Source organism: Pieris napi, chromosome 3 (assembly GCF_905475465.1).
Source record: "Pieris napi chromosome 3, ilPieNapi1.2, whole genome shotgun sequence".
NCBI lineage: Eukaryota > Metazoa > Arthropoda > Insecta > Lepidoptera > Pieridae > Pieris > Pieris napi.
In genome coordinates this window covers 12,841,658-12,857,627 of record NC_062236.1, presented here as the reverse complement: position 1 = coordinate 12,857,627, position 15,970 = coordinate 12,841,658, and the positions used below count along the sequence as shown (strand labels likewise).

The window sequence follows — 15,970 nt, the reverse complement described above, 5'->3', positions numbered from 1 at the left end:
CCAAGCCTTAACTATTTATCTATATAACTCAACACCGGCATCGGCTGTCGAGCGACCCTTGGTAAAACCGAACTGATTTTTATTTAATTTTGTTATGTTAAAATTTGGTTATGTTAAAATGACTTACCAGTTGATTTAATATAATTTTTTCAAATATTTTACTACAAGTAGGTAGTACGGAAATTTGTTTAAAGTTACTGGGGTCGGACATACTACCTGCTTTAAATAATCGAATTACTTTACTATGTTTCATTAGATCGGGAAACTCGCCACTTTCAATACAATTGTTGAAAATTAAAGCTAGATGGGGAGCAATTACATCAATTATCCTACTAATTATTTTTACAGAAATACCCCAAAGATCGGTAGTGTTCTTAATGTCTATGGTTCTAAATATCCTTACTATATCGTCGTGTCGTTTATCGTGTTACTTAAAAGAGACTGTAAGTAGTGTTATTGGACACTTTCTTATGTTAAAAATCCTTATTAGTAAATTAGCTTAGACTTAAATTACTTATTAGTCATAAGTTCGGCTAGATCGTAATGTTCCGTGATGTCTCTATGTAGACACTTTTATTTTTAAAAAATACGAACAATATCAGTAGGTACTCAAATGTAAAATTATTTTTAATTTAATCTTAACTATGGCCAAGGGTTTTTCAAATATAACAGCGGTAATGGCATTGTATAATGCACTTGTTAGGAGCCACTTGGAATGTAACTCTATGATTTGGGCACAAGAAAAAAAAAACTCTAATGGTTGAGCGTATTCAAAATAAATTTGTGAGATACATTTACATGAGGTTGTATGGAGTGTACACATTCTACAGTAAATATGTGAGGAACATGGATACTAACTTTTTTAGTATAGTAGTTTATTCTAAGAGTACATTGTCTTCACATATAATTATTTAACAAATGTAACAAAATATTGTAAACCTATTTTAAAAGAGTAAGTGTGGAGTTTCTTGCCCATTCTTCTCCACACGAAACTACTTTTTGAAAGGGGCAACTAGAATCTTCTTTATATTTTTTTTTGACGTTCAAAAGTGCCATTTTAGATGGTCTAATTGAAATAAATGATTTGACTTTGACTTTGACTTTACCCAGTAATGTATCCAACTTTGTTTGTCTTGGGTATGGTAGGATACAACAAGTTAGTAGTAAGGAGGGACCTTACTATTTTAGTTTAGTTTTCTATTGTATTAGTTAAGTTACTGTAAAAAACCTGGTGGTGTAACGTGTTAAATTTCGAATTAATTAATTATTTTTTAAAATGATATTTACGTTCTGAAATAATCTGTTAATCGAATTGTTTCTTAAAACTTCGTTGCAAGTATACAGATATATTATATTACAATTAACCTAATTAAATAAAAAAGGGCTACTGGCGGCCTTATCGCTTTCGATCGATCTCTTCCGTGCAACCACTGCGAGAATTTTTTTTATTATAAAATGATTACAAATACACAATCTTTGTAAAAGAGTATTGAAATGGCGCTTTAAAAAAACTAAATTCAAAATCTATGTAGATAGACATTTTTAGTCAAGAAATTTGCCCTTGAATAGAATTTTAACAAGTATGTCTATTACCATTGAGACAGTAATTTATGTATATATGTATTTAAAATAATAGGGCAATTGATCTAGAAATTATGATAATTAACTATTGTAATTTAAATATCAAAAATTGATATTTAGTTGTTTATACTGTCACCCACGAGTATGAATTCAAAAATGTTACTTTATTTTTCGTTGCTGGCCTCGATTGAACTAACTTGGGGTAAGTAAAAATATTTTTTTCTTGTATTGAGAAATAGGTATTAATTTTTAGGTTATGTCAGATCAGGTGTCTGTTTGGCTGACAAGACTGCGTAATCACAAAATAAGAAATCGGAACCAGCTATAGGATGCTGGTGCTGGTAGAATACGAAATACCACCTTTATCAACTCGACGTCCGTCGTTCGAAAGGTAATTTTTGCCGTGCACCACAATTATATGGAACCAGTTGCCCTGTTCGACTTGGGATCCTTCAAGAAAAGAGCGTACCAATTCTTAAAACCGGCAACGCACTTTCGAGCTCTCTGGCAATGTGTGTGTCTATGGGCGGCGGTATCACTTAACATCAGGTAAGGATTCTGTCCGCTGACCCCCTGTTTCTTTGTTACATAAAAATACACATAATTTTTTTTATTTAAATAATTATATTTTTTTTCCAAGGACCTCTTATAGAGTATAGGCCTCCTCCAAATAGCTCCATCTCTATCTATCTTGAGCATTGTGCACCCAATATTCCCCACCAACTTCTTTAAGCTCTCATCTCACCATCATCTCTTTTTTTCTTGTTACCCTGTTCGTCAATCTGCCATTGTTCATACGAGCGGTGTGGGTGTGGTCCATTACCACTTTTTGCAATGGGATAGTGCATCAACTACTTTTAATTTCTTTCTTATTTCTGTACGTCTTAACTTGTTCTTTAGTTTTCAATTTAGTAGATAGTGAAATCGAATACTATTATTAATTAAAATTTCTAATTACATATATTAAGGAAAAACGTAAGAACATAAATTTCTTTGATAAGAACTTAAAAATGTGTCACGTGTTGGGGATGCAATTAATTCTATTGGTTTTTATCATTTTGGATTAATTGCCTTTTTCATTTAATCACTTTTACAATTAACGTCAGAATTAAATGTACATTTTATTGCGATGTTTCTATTTGAGGTCTATGTTTTACTTGTATTATTTTATTCCTCCTCTGGTAAGTGTATTATAATTTTTGGTAAATTTATCGAATCACGACTCCACTTTAAAACAGCTAAAATTTTTGTCTATCCAATTAAAACATCATGATTTGTGAAATGAATGAAAGAAGGTAATTTTTTTTGGCTTTATCCAAACCTAACCTAACCTGATCACAAACGCCACTTAGAATAAAAAAATAAATAGAACCTTTCCTAACCTAATGTAATTAACTGGGAACTGAGACAGTATAATTAACATCATGCATGTAATATTATCAGTTTATTAAATTTGAAGGATTCAAAGCCATGCGCCTCTAATATTACTTATGGTACAATATACATGTAAAGAATAAACATACTCGTATATGATAGACATAAAATTGGATCTGTTTTAAGTGATTCGACAAATTTACATAATTTTCAATGGCTTAATTAAAGCTTTATAGATTTAGTTAATATGGTTTTTATTCAATAATATGATTTATATATTATATACACCGGTTCCTAAAAGTTTACTGGATTTACTCATCGAATACGCTATAATGCCATTATTATAACTTGCAATTTTCCATGCACATAAAATTTCTGACTTTCCTAGTATTTTGGATCCACATGAACATTGAACACTTCCCCTTGCTTGTCCATAAGCCATTTTATTTTTAGTTTATATTATTGTCATTGTTTTTAAGATTTATTTGTGCATTTTATTAACAGTGAATACTAATATTGATGAGTATTTTGGTCTTTTAGATATTCTCATATTCTCCATATTACGATGTCGGTACTAGCATAATTTGATATATTATAAGTAACGCAAGGTATGTTTCAAAAATTCGTGTATATACCTTGGTGATATCCTTGAAAATTATAATTTTGTCTCAATACAACAAGCACATTATTACAAACATTTATTCTCAGTCTCAATCAAACAAAGTAATCAAATAAATGTTAATAATATTTTAGGTCTGAAGCTTGCGATTGCATCGGCTAATCCCAAAATTCTGGGAGGTGACGACGCACCGGATGGCGCTATAAAATATCAGGTGTCCCTCCAAAATGTGGGTAGTCACTTTTGTGGTGGATCCATCATAGATAAAGAATGGGTGGTCACGGCTGCTCATTGTACATATAAGTAAGTTCAACACAATAACGAACATATTACAACTATTTAGGTAACGCACAAAACAAATAAGTGTACAAAATTATTAGAAGTATGTATTACTCGAATAATACAACTATCGCCATCTATTGGAATGATTAACAGTGAATACTATTATTCTTATGTACTATTACAAGTAAGGCTTAACAATAGAAAAACACTTTTATAACGGATTTGAAGTTATGTTTTGTTATAAATTTACAATTATTTTGCATAATTTTAAATTTAACCGACGTTTTGTGTGCTTTACAGCGTGCGTGGTCACGGTGACTGAAGACAAAAGGTGTTGAATGTCAAAAAGTATCACAGCTGTAGAATAAGTTGTGTTATCTGTATTTATTTCCCCGGAGTTGGTATCGACTTGGAATACTACTAACTAAATTTATGATAAAACATATCCGTTAAAAAAGTGTTTTTCTATGTCTAAAAGTTATGTCAATAAAATACAATACTAAATGCTTAACAAATTGAGCAGTGTTGGCCTAGTGGCTTCAGCGTGCGACTCTCATACCTGAGGTTGTCGGTGCGATCCCCGGCTGTGCACCAAAGGACTTTCTTTCTATGTGCGCATTTTACATTTGCTCGAACGGTGAAGGAAAACATCGTGAGGAAACCGACATGTCTTAGACCCAAAAAGTCGACGGCGTGTGTCTGGTTTTTAATGATCATGAAACAAATTCAGAAATCTGAGGCCAAGACCTAAAGAGGTTATAGCGCCACTATAAACACAAATTAATCAGTATTTAACAATAAATTATTGTACTGCACAAGTCTCTCTTGTCCGTTTTTAAAAGCTCAGTTCTAAAGCATTTGAACCCAAAAGTACAAACATATTTTTACTAGTTACTTAGGCATCTTGAAAAGTGGTATTGGGACTTTAAAGCTTAATTTCCCGTCGATGTTTTAGCCGCGTGATACACCCAATACAGTTGACGGTGTTACTAAGATAATTTACAACGTTTAAACTAAAGATTGAGAAGCGAAATTAAAACGAAACGTAATGCTTTAGTGATTGGATAAACGATCGCAATCAGAGGTGCTGTGGAAAGAATCGGAATGCGCCGAAATTTCATCTTTTAGGATCATTAGGATACTAATATAAATTTTGTAAAGCTTTAATTATACCGTCAAAATAGGTTTTTTCCTATAATTTTTTAACATATTAACCCATAAGCAATTCATGATATTTTAAGCATTAATGTTCTTAATTTTTAATTACAGTCGACCAGCGCAATCATTCAAAGTTGCGGTGGGAATCAATAAACTGTCAGACGAGGGACAAAAATATACACCTGATAAAGTGATAGTCCACGAAAAGTTTGACGAGAAACTATTCACAAATGATATAAGCCTCGTAAAAATCGAGTCTGGTATAGAACTTAATGATAGAGTTAATCCAGTGGGATTGCCTACAACCAATATCAATCCAGGAGATACACTGATATTAACAGGATGGGGCAGGTTAAGTGTAAGTTAAAATACAAGATCTATATTTAAATCTTATTTTATTAAATAATTTTAACAGTGTTGGCCTAGTGGCTTCAGCGTGCCTCTCACATCACTGAGGTCGTAGGTTGGATCTTCGGCTGTGCACCAATGGACTTTCTTTCATATGCGCATTTCACATACGCTCGAACGGTGAAGGAAAACATCGTGAGGAAACCGGTTTGACTTAGACTCAAAACACAGACCTAAACTCTACCTGTTTGGCCTTATAGCTTGTACGGTGAAAAAAACACAACGAAACCAGCACATCTAAAACTCAAAAAGTTACAGCATGTGATCACCTACTTGATCTAAATAATAAATCTGAAGAAACTGAAGCAAATCCGACCGACGAGATAATATACGATTCCATACTTACTTTTATTTATTGTTGTAAATCTTTTTATAAAAAAAATAACGTAAAATGGAGCTCGAGACTGGCATAAGGGTATCCCGGGTTGGGCTCCGACATGTTGCTTGAGCACAGATCGCAGCTGGATAAATTCGGCCATAAAATAGTCAAATATGTCACTAAGATAAACAGCACATGGTTTCTGCCAGCTATAGGGCTCCGACTCATAAATATCATGATGCATATTACCGGAGTAGTTGTCGTAACGACCCGGCGGGAGACGCCAAGCCTTTGAAGTAGATTAAGTCCCTTTTTTAGGAAAGGAGAGGTTTGACACTTCCCTGCCGTCTAGCTTCTCGGCCTGATACCTGATAGGCTACTGTGTATGTACCTAAAAAAACGTAAAATATGTTAACTGCATTCTCAGGGAGTCAGTTTTGCAGGGTACAAACTATTTTTACTCAGACCAGTTGCACAGAAGTTATTTTTGTTCTATACCAGAGCATAATTGCCGCGCACCACCACTATGTGGAACCAGCTGCCCATGAAGTATTTCCAAACCAATTCGACTTAGTCTACTTGTAGAAAAAAGCGTGCCAATGTCAGTGTATATCTCTTAAAATTAGATGAGCCTCCTGCCCGTTTGCCTCCTGTTCCATAAAAAAAGTGTATTATGTTCAAAATGTACTATAAAGTGATCGATTCGGATGGTTTTTTAAAGCAAATGTATATACTATAAAGCAACTTGTTATTACAATCGTGCAACAATATCTACGCAGGCGATATCGTTTTAACAAAAAAATGAATTATTTACAGAACGATGGTCCGCTACCAAATAAACTTCAGATTGTTGAAGTAACTGCTATAACAACGAATCAATGCAAGATAAAATATAGCTTTTACAAACAGCCGATTACGCCTAAACATCTTTGCACACGCGCGCCACCTCGAGAAGGAAGCTGTCAGGTAAAATTTGTTATTACACAACGTCGTTCAATGGTTATAACATTATATATTTTTTAATAATAAAAACAAGAAGCACTCAACGTATCTACTTATAGTCGCAAAGACTGATTGTATGATTAATATTTAAAAAAAAATATATATATAAAAACGTTGTGACGGAATTCATCTCTCGCTGTTTCCCATACTGGAGATGTGATATCCCCTGTGTTGTGGGTAACTAGATAACAATTATTCCGTGGTTCATGGTACATGTTTAAAACAGTTACAAGATTTAGTAATTCACAGTTTTCTATCTGTTTTTGATAATTGATTGGTGTCCATTTTGAGTAAACCAACAGTGAGAACACTATAATAAGATGTCACAAGAACCTGAAATATCGTTTTCACGGAATGAATGGAAATATGTTCTGATAAATGCAGACGTTATTTTGACATTTACTCTCTAGTACACTTGTAATACTCTGATTGCGTCAGATATCCGTCCTATCGGATTTACGAGAGTTATGGACAGTGAACACACTCTTGTGCAGAATAATCTCCAACTGTCCGTCACAATAGAGCGTATCAAGACAGCCTCCGGCTTCATTAGAACTCGGGCTGGTAACGACAGCATTCCGAATGCCAGACTGTTATGTGTCAAGGCAACTCATGCCCTCATTCGTATATTGTATTTGATTTCGAAATAAATAATATGAATGTATCAATTAGAATTATGATACTAAATTAATGGTACTGTGTTAAATTAAAGAACTTGAAATATGTAGTAGATCTAAGTTTTTGACGACCACACTTTTACAGGGAGATTCTGGCGGTCCTTTAGTAAGGAATGGAACTCTTGCTGGCCTGGTTTCCTGGGGGACAAGAAGCTGTGGTCACAGCATTGTGCATCCCGATGTCAACACTAGAGTCTACTCTTTCGTTAATTGGATAAAAGATACTATGAACAAGAATTAAAATAAATAAATATTTGCATTGAAAAAATTCTTTACTTGCCATTTAGTTTGGAACTGCTAATTTATAAAAATTCAACCCTGACCTGATTTTAGATGCTATGCTTCGTTTTTTAATTTAAACATTAACTTTTCAAACTATCGCTCCTGTTCTCTGTAACTTTGAATAGCGTTAATGCGGAATTTTGTATGCAATTTAGATGTATCAATAATTAAGAAGGTAAGTGTTTGTTTTATATTTATTATAAAGTAAGAAATTAACTAATAAAATTAAAAACAAAAAAAGAAATAAGATAACACGACATTTACCACACAATTGCTATTAATTAAATAAAGAACACATAACCACAAATTCAACTACAATAACTACAAGTAACGTCTATAGTATCTAATGCGAACGGCGAAGAAGTGAGCACGGCCATATCGCGCGCCGTGCTTATAGCCTCAAAACCAGTTCAGTCCAGTATACTCCACTCGTACGCTTCTCTTGAGTTTTTACAGCTTATAATAAACAGATGGTATTATTATAATCAAAGATTTCAATAAAGAGAAAATGTCGATCACTGAAAGGTCCTGGTGAGAATAGATATCAAAATCAAAATACGTTTATTCAATTTAGATGCGTCTTAGCGCATGCTTATGAATGTCAAAAACGTTTACAAAATTCGCGAAAGAGCAAAACTACGCCATCCGTTCGCGAAACTACCAGGAGGCCTTGTTCTGAGAAGAACGGGCAAGAAACTCAGCAAGTTTTACCCTCCCTTTACATTACAATTATTCAAAGGAAAATGTCATAAACCACAACGTAATTAAGGTTACATAAGTAAAAAAAATGGTGCGTGTACTTATGTACGCGCGTAAGAAGTTATACTTCTTTGGCTTTCTTTATTTTTTTTTTAAATTAAATAATTAATAATAAATATTTAGCGTTAATAATTTAACAATATTTAATATTTAATATATTATTCAATTATTAATTAATATTAATAATTATTATTATTTATTATTTTATTATATTATTAATTCAATTTAATAACTAGGTATGTTTCATAACCTTTTAACTAAGTAACAATAGGTCTTTGTGAAAAAGCATTGCTAAATTTCTTTGAAAAAATAATTAAAACTCCTTTATTTGTTTAAAAGGTCACTATGGTCATTAAAAATTTTTGGCATAGCTGCTAACGTCATGCATATTCTATTTCTTTTTACTTGTAGATTGTCTTATTCCCATCTCGCTTGCGCACGCTCGGCGCCCATACTGATAATATTGTGTCACGGTGCGCGCGCATCGTAAAATTTCACTCTCATAAATTTTTCATAACGCGCCTAAAGAAGTATAACTTTAAAAATATAAAAATCTGTTCTGTGATTTACCACATTCACCATTACACACAAATCAAATTATAAGAATATAATTACAACTATTGCCAAGCGTTTTTATCTTCGATAGTCATTGACTGTGTAGTAACCTTAACACATTAAGGTTTTTTTGATATGTGTTTTGAATCTGTGTAAAGGCAGTTCCAATATTTCACTAGGAATCATAAATGAAGTATTTATTTTGTGCAACCTGTAAGACGGCTGGAAAAGGTTTCCCTTACTTCTCGTAACCCTATTGTGAATGTCACTGTTCTTTAAAAGAGAACTAATATTCGTTATGTCGTACGGTATTCTACTGTGGGGTGCTGCTGCAGAGGTTCAATCCATATTTGTGCTGCAGAAGCGGGCTGTTCGGGGTATTTGTTGTGTTTCTCCGAGGGAGTTGGTACGGAATAAGTTTAAGGAATTAAATATTATGACACTATCTGGTCAATATATTCTTGAAGCCTTGTTGTATGTCCAAAAAAATATAAAAGATTTTAAAACAAATGGTGACTTTCACCAGTATAATACGCGAAATAGAACTAATTTGAGTGTACGACCAACCAGGCTCCAAAAGATAAACCACTCCTTATATGGAAATTGTATTCGTTTTTACAACAAACTCCCAAGCGAAATTAGAGTATTATCACTAAATTAATTCAAAGCCCTCGTTAAACGAAAATTAATCAACAAAGCTTTTTATAAATTTGAGGACTACTTAAATGATCCTAATCCTTGGGATTGAATTGCTCCAGTTCAAACAATTTGTATGACAATACTTGGCGATTAAAAAGAGTGGCGGAAAGTTTCTTGCCAGTTCTTCTTACCCGCTCTACGCCCTTGACTTGCGAACTGGTAGTAAATGTAAATTTACGATTAATTTAACGATTCAAAAGTGTACTTGGTTACCCACTTGAATAAAGATATTTTTGAGTTTGAGTTTGAGTTTACTACGCACAAAAACGATACAGTTGTAAATATCCTCCACTCACCTTATTCTCTGATCTGGTTTCTTGGGATGGTCATTAGTCATCATAGGCCGTTCTGTTATGTGATGACAGTGATGATGTGAATGTCAGGTGTAGTGAATACCAAAACTGTTCGTCCTCTTAATACAAACATTACATACAATTTACGGTTATAATAAAGGAGATGGGTCGATAGCTACTCTTAAAAATCAGAGGCGCAACAACCATTTTGGCCTTAGATTACGATGTCTGTTTATATTTTTCTAAAAGGCAAGTGATCAGCAGAGCGATCAGCCTTCTGATTCTCCTTAGACCCATAAAGTTTCCTTCACCGTACGAGCGAATGTTAAACGCATATTTAGACAGAAAAACTACTTGGCGAACACTGCTGTTTATAAATACACTTAGCCTCTTTTTAGCGCTTAGATCCGAAAATATTAATTATACTTTAAAATAGCGCGCATTCTAAAGTACGACGTAATGTATCAAATTATCATCAATTTTTCTTTTACATTTTTCGATACAAATTTGAAAATTACCTATTAATTAATGAATAACTTTTCAATAATTAAAATTAATGCTCGAATATGGTCGCTTTTTTGAAAATAGATTTTGACTACCTAAAATTTGCCACCTCACCTTGCATTGAATAATTTTTACGACTGGGCTCGTGAGCATCTCGTAGGTATAGTTTCAACCGGTCAATATCTCCTCTAAATGTATAAGCGTTGATGTTATTTTTTTAAAATAAGGATTAGTTGTATTTTTAAAAAATATTGCATATAATAAAATATACTTTTATTTCAAATTATATTTATTTTGATCAGATGTTACCAAATTGAATAATTGAATAATTCATTTAATTATGCTCTGTATCCAATCGTAGAAACCATGGACTGAAGCAAATACATCAGGAAAGTCTTTGGCGCAAGGAATTCCCCAGGACACGACTCCTATTTGAAGAGTTTTGTTCTTATCGTCCTGAATGACGAGAGGTCCACCAGAATCACCCTGCACGAGAAATGATAATATTTAAAGGTATTAATTTACAGGATTGTATTGTAAGAATAATAATACTTAGTAAATTGTTTTTGCACACTTATTGAGCTGGCCTCAGTCAGTCTCGGTAATCAGTCTTCTTTTCTATCAGGCTAAGAAATCATGATTCCTTCACGATGTCGTAACTGCACCGTATGAACAAGTGTTAAAGGAAAACTTAGAAATGCGGAACTTTTGAAGACATTTACTATTCTAGACCTTATTTTTAAAACCATTTTGATTAAGCTCGATCGTAACGTGAAATTATCATCAAATAGAAATGTTGTAGCCACATTTGATTACTTACATGGCATGCACCTTTGTCGTTCGGGCGCTTAACGCAAAGTTGTCCGTCGTCTATGGGCAGATAACGCGAAAGGTAAGGCACACGTTTTAATTGTTCATTGCAGTCGTTATTGCTTATTGTTTCGAACTCCAACATTTGAAGATTGTTTGGTATAGTTTGCCTGTGCTGTAATAATAATAAACATTTGTTTATTTGGTGGTTTAGTGATTTATTTATTTATTTATAAATAATGGAAATGAACGTATCAATGTTAAAATAATGCAATCCCTGCTGAATGTCATTTTGTTACCCATATATTTAGTAGTTTGTTCAAAATATTTTGGTTACTAAAATAACCTTTATATCTATTTATTTTTAAAGTCATTAAGTACTTATAACATTTAGTTAATTAAATATATCTACTCACATAGTCTACGTATCCCCAGCCAGTCAAGAGACATTTCTTTCCAATAGGTGCCATTTCTTTTAACAATTCAATCGGTTGAACCTTATCGCTGAATTTGATTTTGCCTTCGATCTGAAGGATGGCTATGTCATTCTTTAGAGTCTCCTCAGAATACTTTTTATGAACCACATATTTTTTAATCTTGTAACGGTCGCCTCCTTTATCGATCGTGTGACTGCCAACCACTATCGACATCCCTTTTATATTTTTCCTAAAAGTTTTTTTAATCAATAAACTATCATTAAAGTTCCTCGTGCCTCATATACCTTTCACATTTTTTTGTAAATGGTTCTGTATGTCCAAAAACATTGAAAGTGGAAGTCATCAATGATGGCAACATTTTTGTCATTTCGTGCCAAACCAGACAGGCGCATCACAACTTGTGAGCAAGCAAGCACAGAGAAAGGAGCTTATATATTATGTTAACTCATGCAACTAAATAATAAGACGAAAAATATACTTACTGATAAACGCAATGAGCGGCTGTTAACACGTACTCTTCGTTTAAAATAGAACCTCCGCAACTGTGCCATTCTTCTTTTCGTCTATGACTACGCAATGAAACTTGGTAGTTAGCCATGCCTGGAGTGGCATCTTGGCCACCGATTATTCGGCTGTCTCCATCTATAGCTTCCGAAACGTCCACTTCGCCTGTGAACGTACTTCATTTAATTAGGCTATGTTAATGTTTAGCTTAATATAATGTGTACGAAGTACGGTATAATAATTATTTTGTTAACGGAAAACGAAGAAAGAATTCATTATTGATTTTTTAAATGACTTTCCAGATGGTGCGAAATTAAATACTTATTATTTGTCAAAAATTATGTTTGAGTCGTGTTTGCATCCTTCATAGACTACACAGCATTGGGTATAAATAAGTATTAATTAAATGAAATTTAACTTACCAAGGAGTCCTTGGGACAGAAGGAGTAATATTCCAAAATGGAGAAACATTTTACTTGGAGTCCTGTCCTTGCTTTGACTTTCTAATTTTCTACTCCATATTTATACTAAAAATATACATAAATTAAAGGAAAAAAATATGCAAAAGACGGAAATTATTAAAACAATTTAAACATAATTAGTATTCGTGCCTAATGATATAGCTAAATATTTATTCGAATTGTATGTATGTTACTCACTACTTACGTAATAATATTTCATTTATTGTAGTAGGTAGTTCATGCTTTTACGCACCAACGGGTTGGGATGGTGTTTAAACTGGTCAAATTGGCGTGTGCCAACGCCAACGCCAACTTCATACATTGGGCTGTGGTAGAAAGCTCCAGGTCATGGCGGAGAGCGACGTCCTTACGTACATCTGTCGCAGTTCTCCATGAATCTCGACTGCAGGCACTCGCAGTTCCCAGGACTTGAGCTGGAGAGCTCACTTTAACTGCGGGCCTCTCTACTGTGACGGACTTCGGTGCGGACGCCTGGAGTGACGCTTTGATTGCCAAATGCGTGAAGGCCTCTCCGGGGAGGCCCCTACGTAACGGCGAACTGAGCCAAGGGATTGTGTTTAAGAAATGAGGCATGCACGTGGGATTGCCTGTTCCCTCGACACGACGGACGTTGTCACGTCCCACCGTGTGCCAGCCTTTCTCGGAGGCTAAAAGTCCCTTACGGGGTATCCCTGCTCAGCGAAGTCAGTCTTGTCACTGCATTTATCTCCTACGGGATGCTGCGCTTGCTACGTGCTCCTTAAGTAAATCTTAAATCCCTTTTAGGTAGAGGTTAGGGTATTGAGGTTGGACTTTCTGGCGAGAGGACTGCCACAGGCCATCCTCTTCATCTTGCGATCTACGTTTTGAAACCGGTTAACCTAAGAGGCGGCTTCATCAACCGTCGGTTCTCGAGTAGATTGGGCGGACATCACTAAGGATAGTCGTGCTACATTTCCCGACTCGCTATCGTTGTCACTTTTCGCTTCGGAAAATGGTGAGCGCGAGCGAAAGCGGGTGCTCATTATTCAAATTAAAAGTAATAAGTATCAAAAAAAGATACGATACTAATTGTTATACTGCCTATTAACAGTCGCGATGGCCTTGGAGTGGTTTCTTGAAAAGCCATATTTTGTACATTGATCTCTGAATTTACCCATATCTCGAGGTAAGTAGGTTACATTATAACGGTTCAAACAATCGCGCCGGATCTCGGTAATGATTTAGAAATACGTCGCATGAATTGGGGGTTGCGCCGGAAACAGTTATTTAAATTAAAAAAAATCCTATTGAATACCGTCGCGATTTGACTATCCACAAACAGTTTCACTAATAAAAAATATTATACAGAACAAAGCAAAACAAAACATGACAGCACAAAATTTATAAATCCGGAGAACGACAAACATACTAGTAGCTATAAAAAAGAAGAAAGATACAAGGATTAGGATATTAATCGTTGTTTTAAATTATTGAAGCAGCAGAGGAGTGTGAATAAGGGTCATAATTATTCCGAAATTTTTGTGTCGTTTGCACGTGCTTGTCAATCTTTAAGGCCATGGAAACTAAATAACTAATGAATATATTATTATAAATTCAAGGTTACATTTTAATATTGCTCTGTCTTATTCATTTCTCGCTTCAAGCGATTAGTTATCGATGAGCCTGCCTGATAGTTTTGAGATAATCCCATCACCTTGAGCGTTATCCTACCCGTAGGGCTCCCTGCGACTTTTATATATCCTCAAGAACTAAAGATAAAATTCGAGGTATTCGCTTTACGAGCCGCTGGAGACGCGGTGAAAGCGTACGATGGCACAGAAGAGATCCCTAAGCACGAATTGACCCACTGCTTTTCTCAGTGGTCCCATCGAACACATCGTCATGTGTTGAGAGGTACGGAGATTACTTCCAAAAACCTAAAAGTAAATTTCAACATTAGCCTGCGCCTAGTGCACCTAGTGCCCTGGAAGCTTCTGTGCTTTTGGAAGGAGTTAGGCTGGCTTAGTTAGCCAGGACTTTACGTACGGACCTATTGAGCGTCTAAGTGCGGAAACTGAGTCCGCAAACCATAACCATATATTTATATTATTTTTTTACCATCGGAAAGTAGAGATTTCAACGAACAGAAAACACACCAATTTTTAAAAAAAGCTAAGCTTTTGACGGGTGAATTTTCGATTGAAAATAGGGTGCTTTTTCGATATTAATTCAAAATGAGGTTAAAAAATAAATATTTCAAATCAAATATCAAATATCAAAAATCTCGACTCATTGGTGTAGTGGTTAGTAACCTTGACTGCGAATCCATGGGTCCCGGGTTCGATCCCCGGCTGAGACGAACATCGATGTGATGAGCATTTGGTGTTGGGCTTAGGTCTTGGGTGTTTAAATATGTATTTATATGTCTATCTATCTATAATATGTATGTATATCCGTTGCCTAGTACCCATAACACAAGCTTCACCAGCTTAGCATGGGACTAGGTCAATTGGTGTGAATTGTCTTTATAAAAAAAAAAAAAAAAAAATTACAGCGTTGTTATTTAGGACATAAAAACGTAATTTTTCACCAAAGTTCGTGGAAAAAAACAATTTTTTGTAAAATATATAAATAAATTTTTCACATAAATATTGAGGTTATGTAAAAAAGAGTGAATACAAAAGTTTAAGATCTTTTTATTATCTACATCTTTGCCGTTTGACTTTTTTCCATAGGACTTGGTTTTGCCGGAAATCGAGATAAACCGTTTTTTATCCTTAAAAACTCCCCCTTCCCGACCTCAGATCGCCCGTAATAATTATGATAATATTCCAATGGTTTTCATCCTACTATTATTTTCTTTGGTTTCAAAAATTATCCACCCTGGTCTATATCTAGTTAGTAGGTAGTTATATAACTCCAGCACGTTATCGATAACGGTGTTGAATTTTAGTGACAGGTGGGAGTTACACTTTGATTCCTATTTGTGATATCGAATTTGATCGTCCGAGTTAGACAATATGTTTATTATATAGTTAAAGGCTTTGCATAATTTTGTTTGTTAAATTATTTAAAACCAGAGTTTTTTGAATGCTATAATGTTTAAAAAGTGAAATATGTTGATTTAAACTAGAACTTAATTCTTCATTATTTGATTTTAAAATATGAATAGCTGTCTCATATCTCAGAGCGTCATTACGATCAAGATTCCCAGAAATAAATTAAATAAGAGTACCCAATGGATTAACGATGATTCGTTTAACC

The 15,970-nt window shown here is 34.3% G+C and overlaps 2 protein-coding genes across 3 annotated transcripts; one reads left to right on the top strand and one right to left on the bottom strand.

Moving 5' to 3' along the window:
• The first annotated feature begins 1,685 nt into the window (after positions 1-1,685).
• On the top strand, positions 1,686-7,688 carry LOC125063821 (chymotrypsin-2-like). Of its 2 annotated transcripts, none has more exons than XM_047670466.1 (5): positions 1,686-1,783; positions 3,709-3,877; positions 5,126-5,372; positions 6,558-6,707; positions 7,506-7,688. In XM_047670466.1, exons 1-5 carry the CDS (start codon positions 1,726-1,728, stop codon positions 7,659-7,661), a joined length of 780 nt encoding a protein of 259 aa, XP_047526422.1. In that variant the 5' UTR covers positions 1,686-1,725; the 3' UTR covers positions 7,662-7,688. The 2 variants fall into 2 exon arrangements, with proteins under 2 accessions (XP_047526422.1, XP_047526423.1); XM_047670467.1 differs by lacking the exon at positions 1,686-1,783 and adding an exon at positions 2,632-2,762.
• A 3,136-nt stretch (positions 7,689-10,824) lies between these two features.
• On the bottom strand, positions 10,825-12,763 carry LOC125063435 (chymotrypsin-2-like). Its single transcript, XM_047669863.1, has 5 exons — positions 12,686-12,763; positions 12,242-12,428; positions 11,739-11,988; positions 11,333-11,497; positions 10,825-10,998 (listed from the first exon to the last, which is right to left on the bottom strand). The coding sequence occupies exons 1-5, from the start codon at positions 12,732-12,734 to the stop codon at positions 10,843-10,845; spliced, it is 807 nt and encodes a 268-aa protein (XP_047525819.1). The 5' UTR covers positions 12,735-12,763; the 3' UTR covers positions 10,825-10,842.
• Between the last annotated feature and the right edge of the window lie 3,207 nt (positions 12,764-15,970).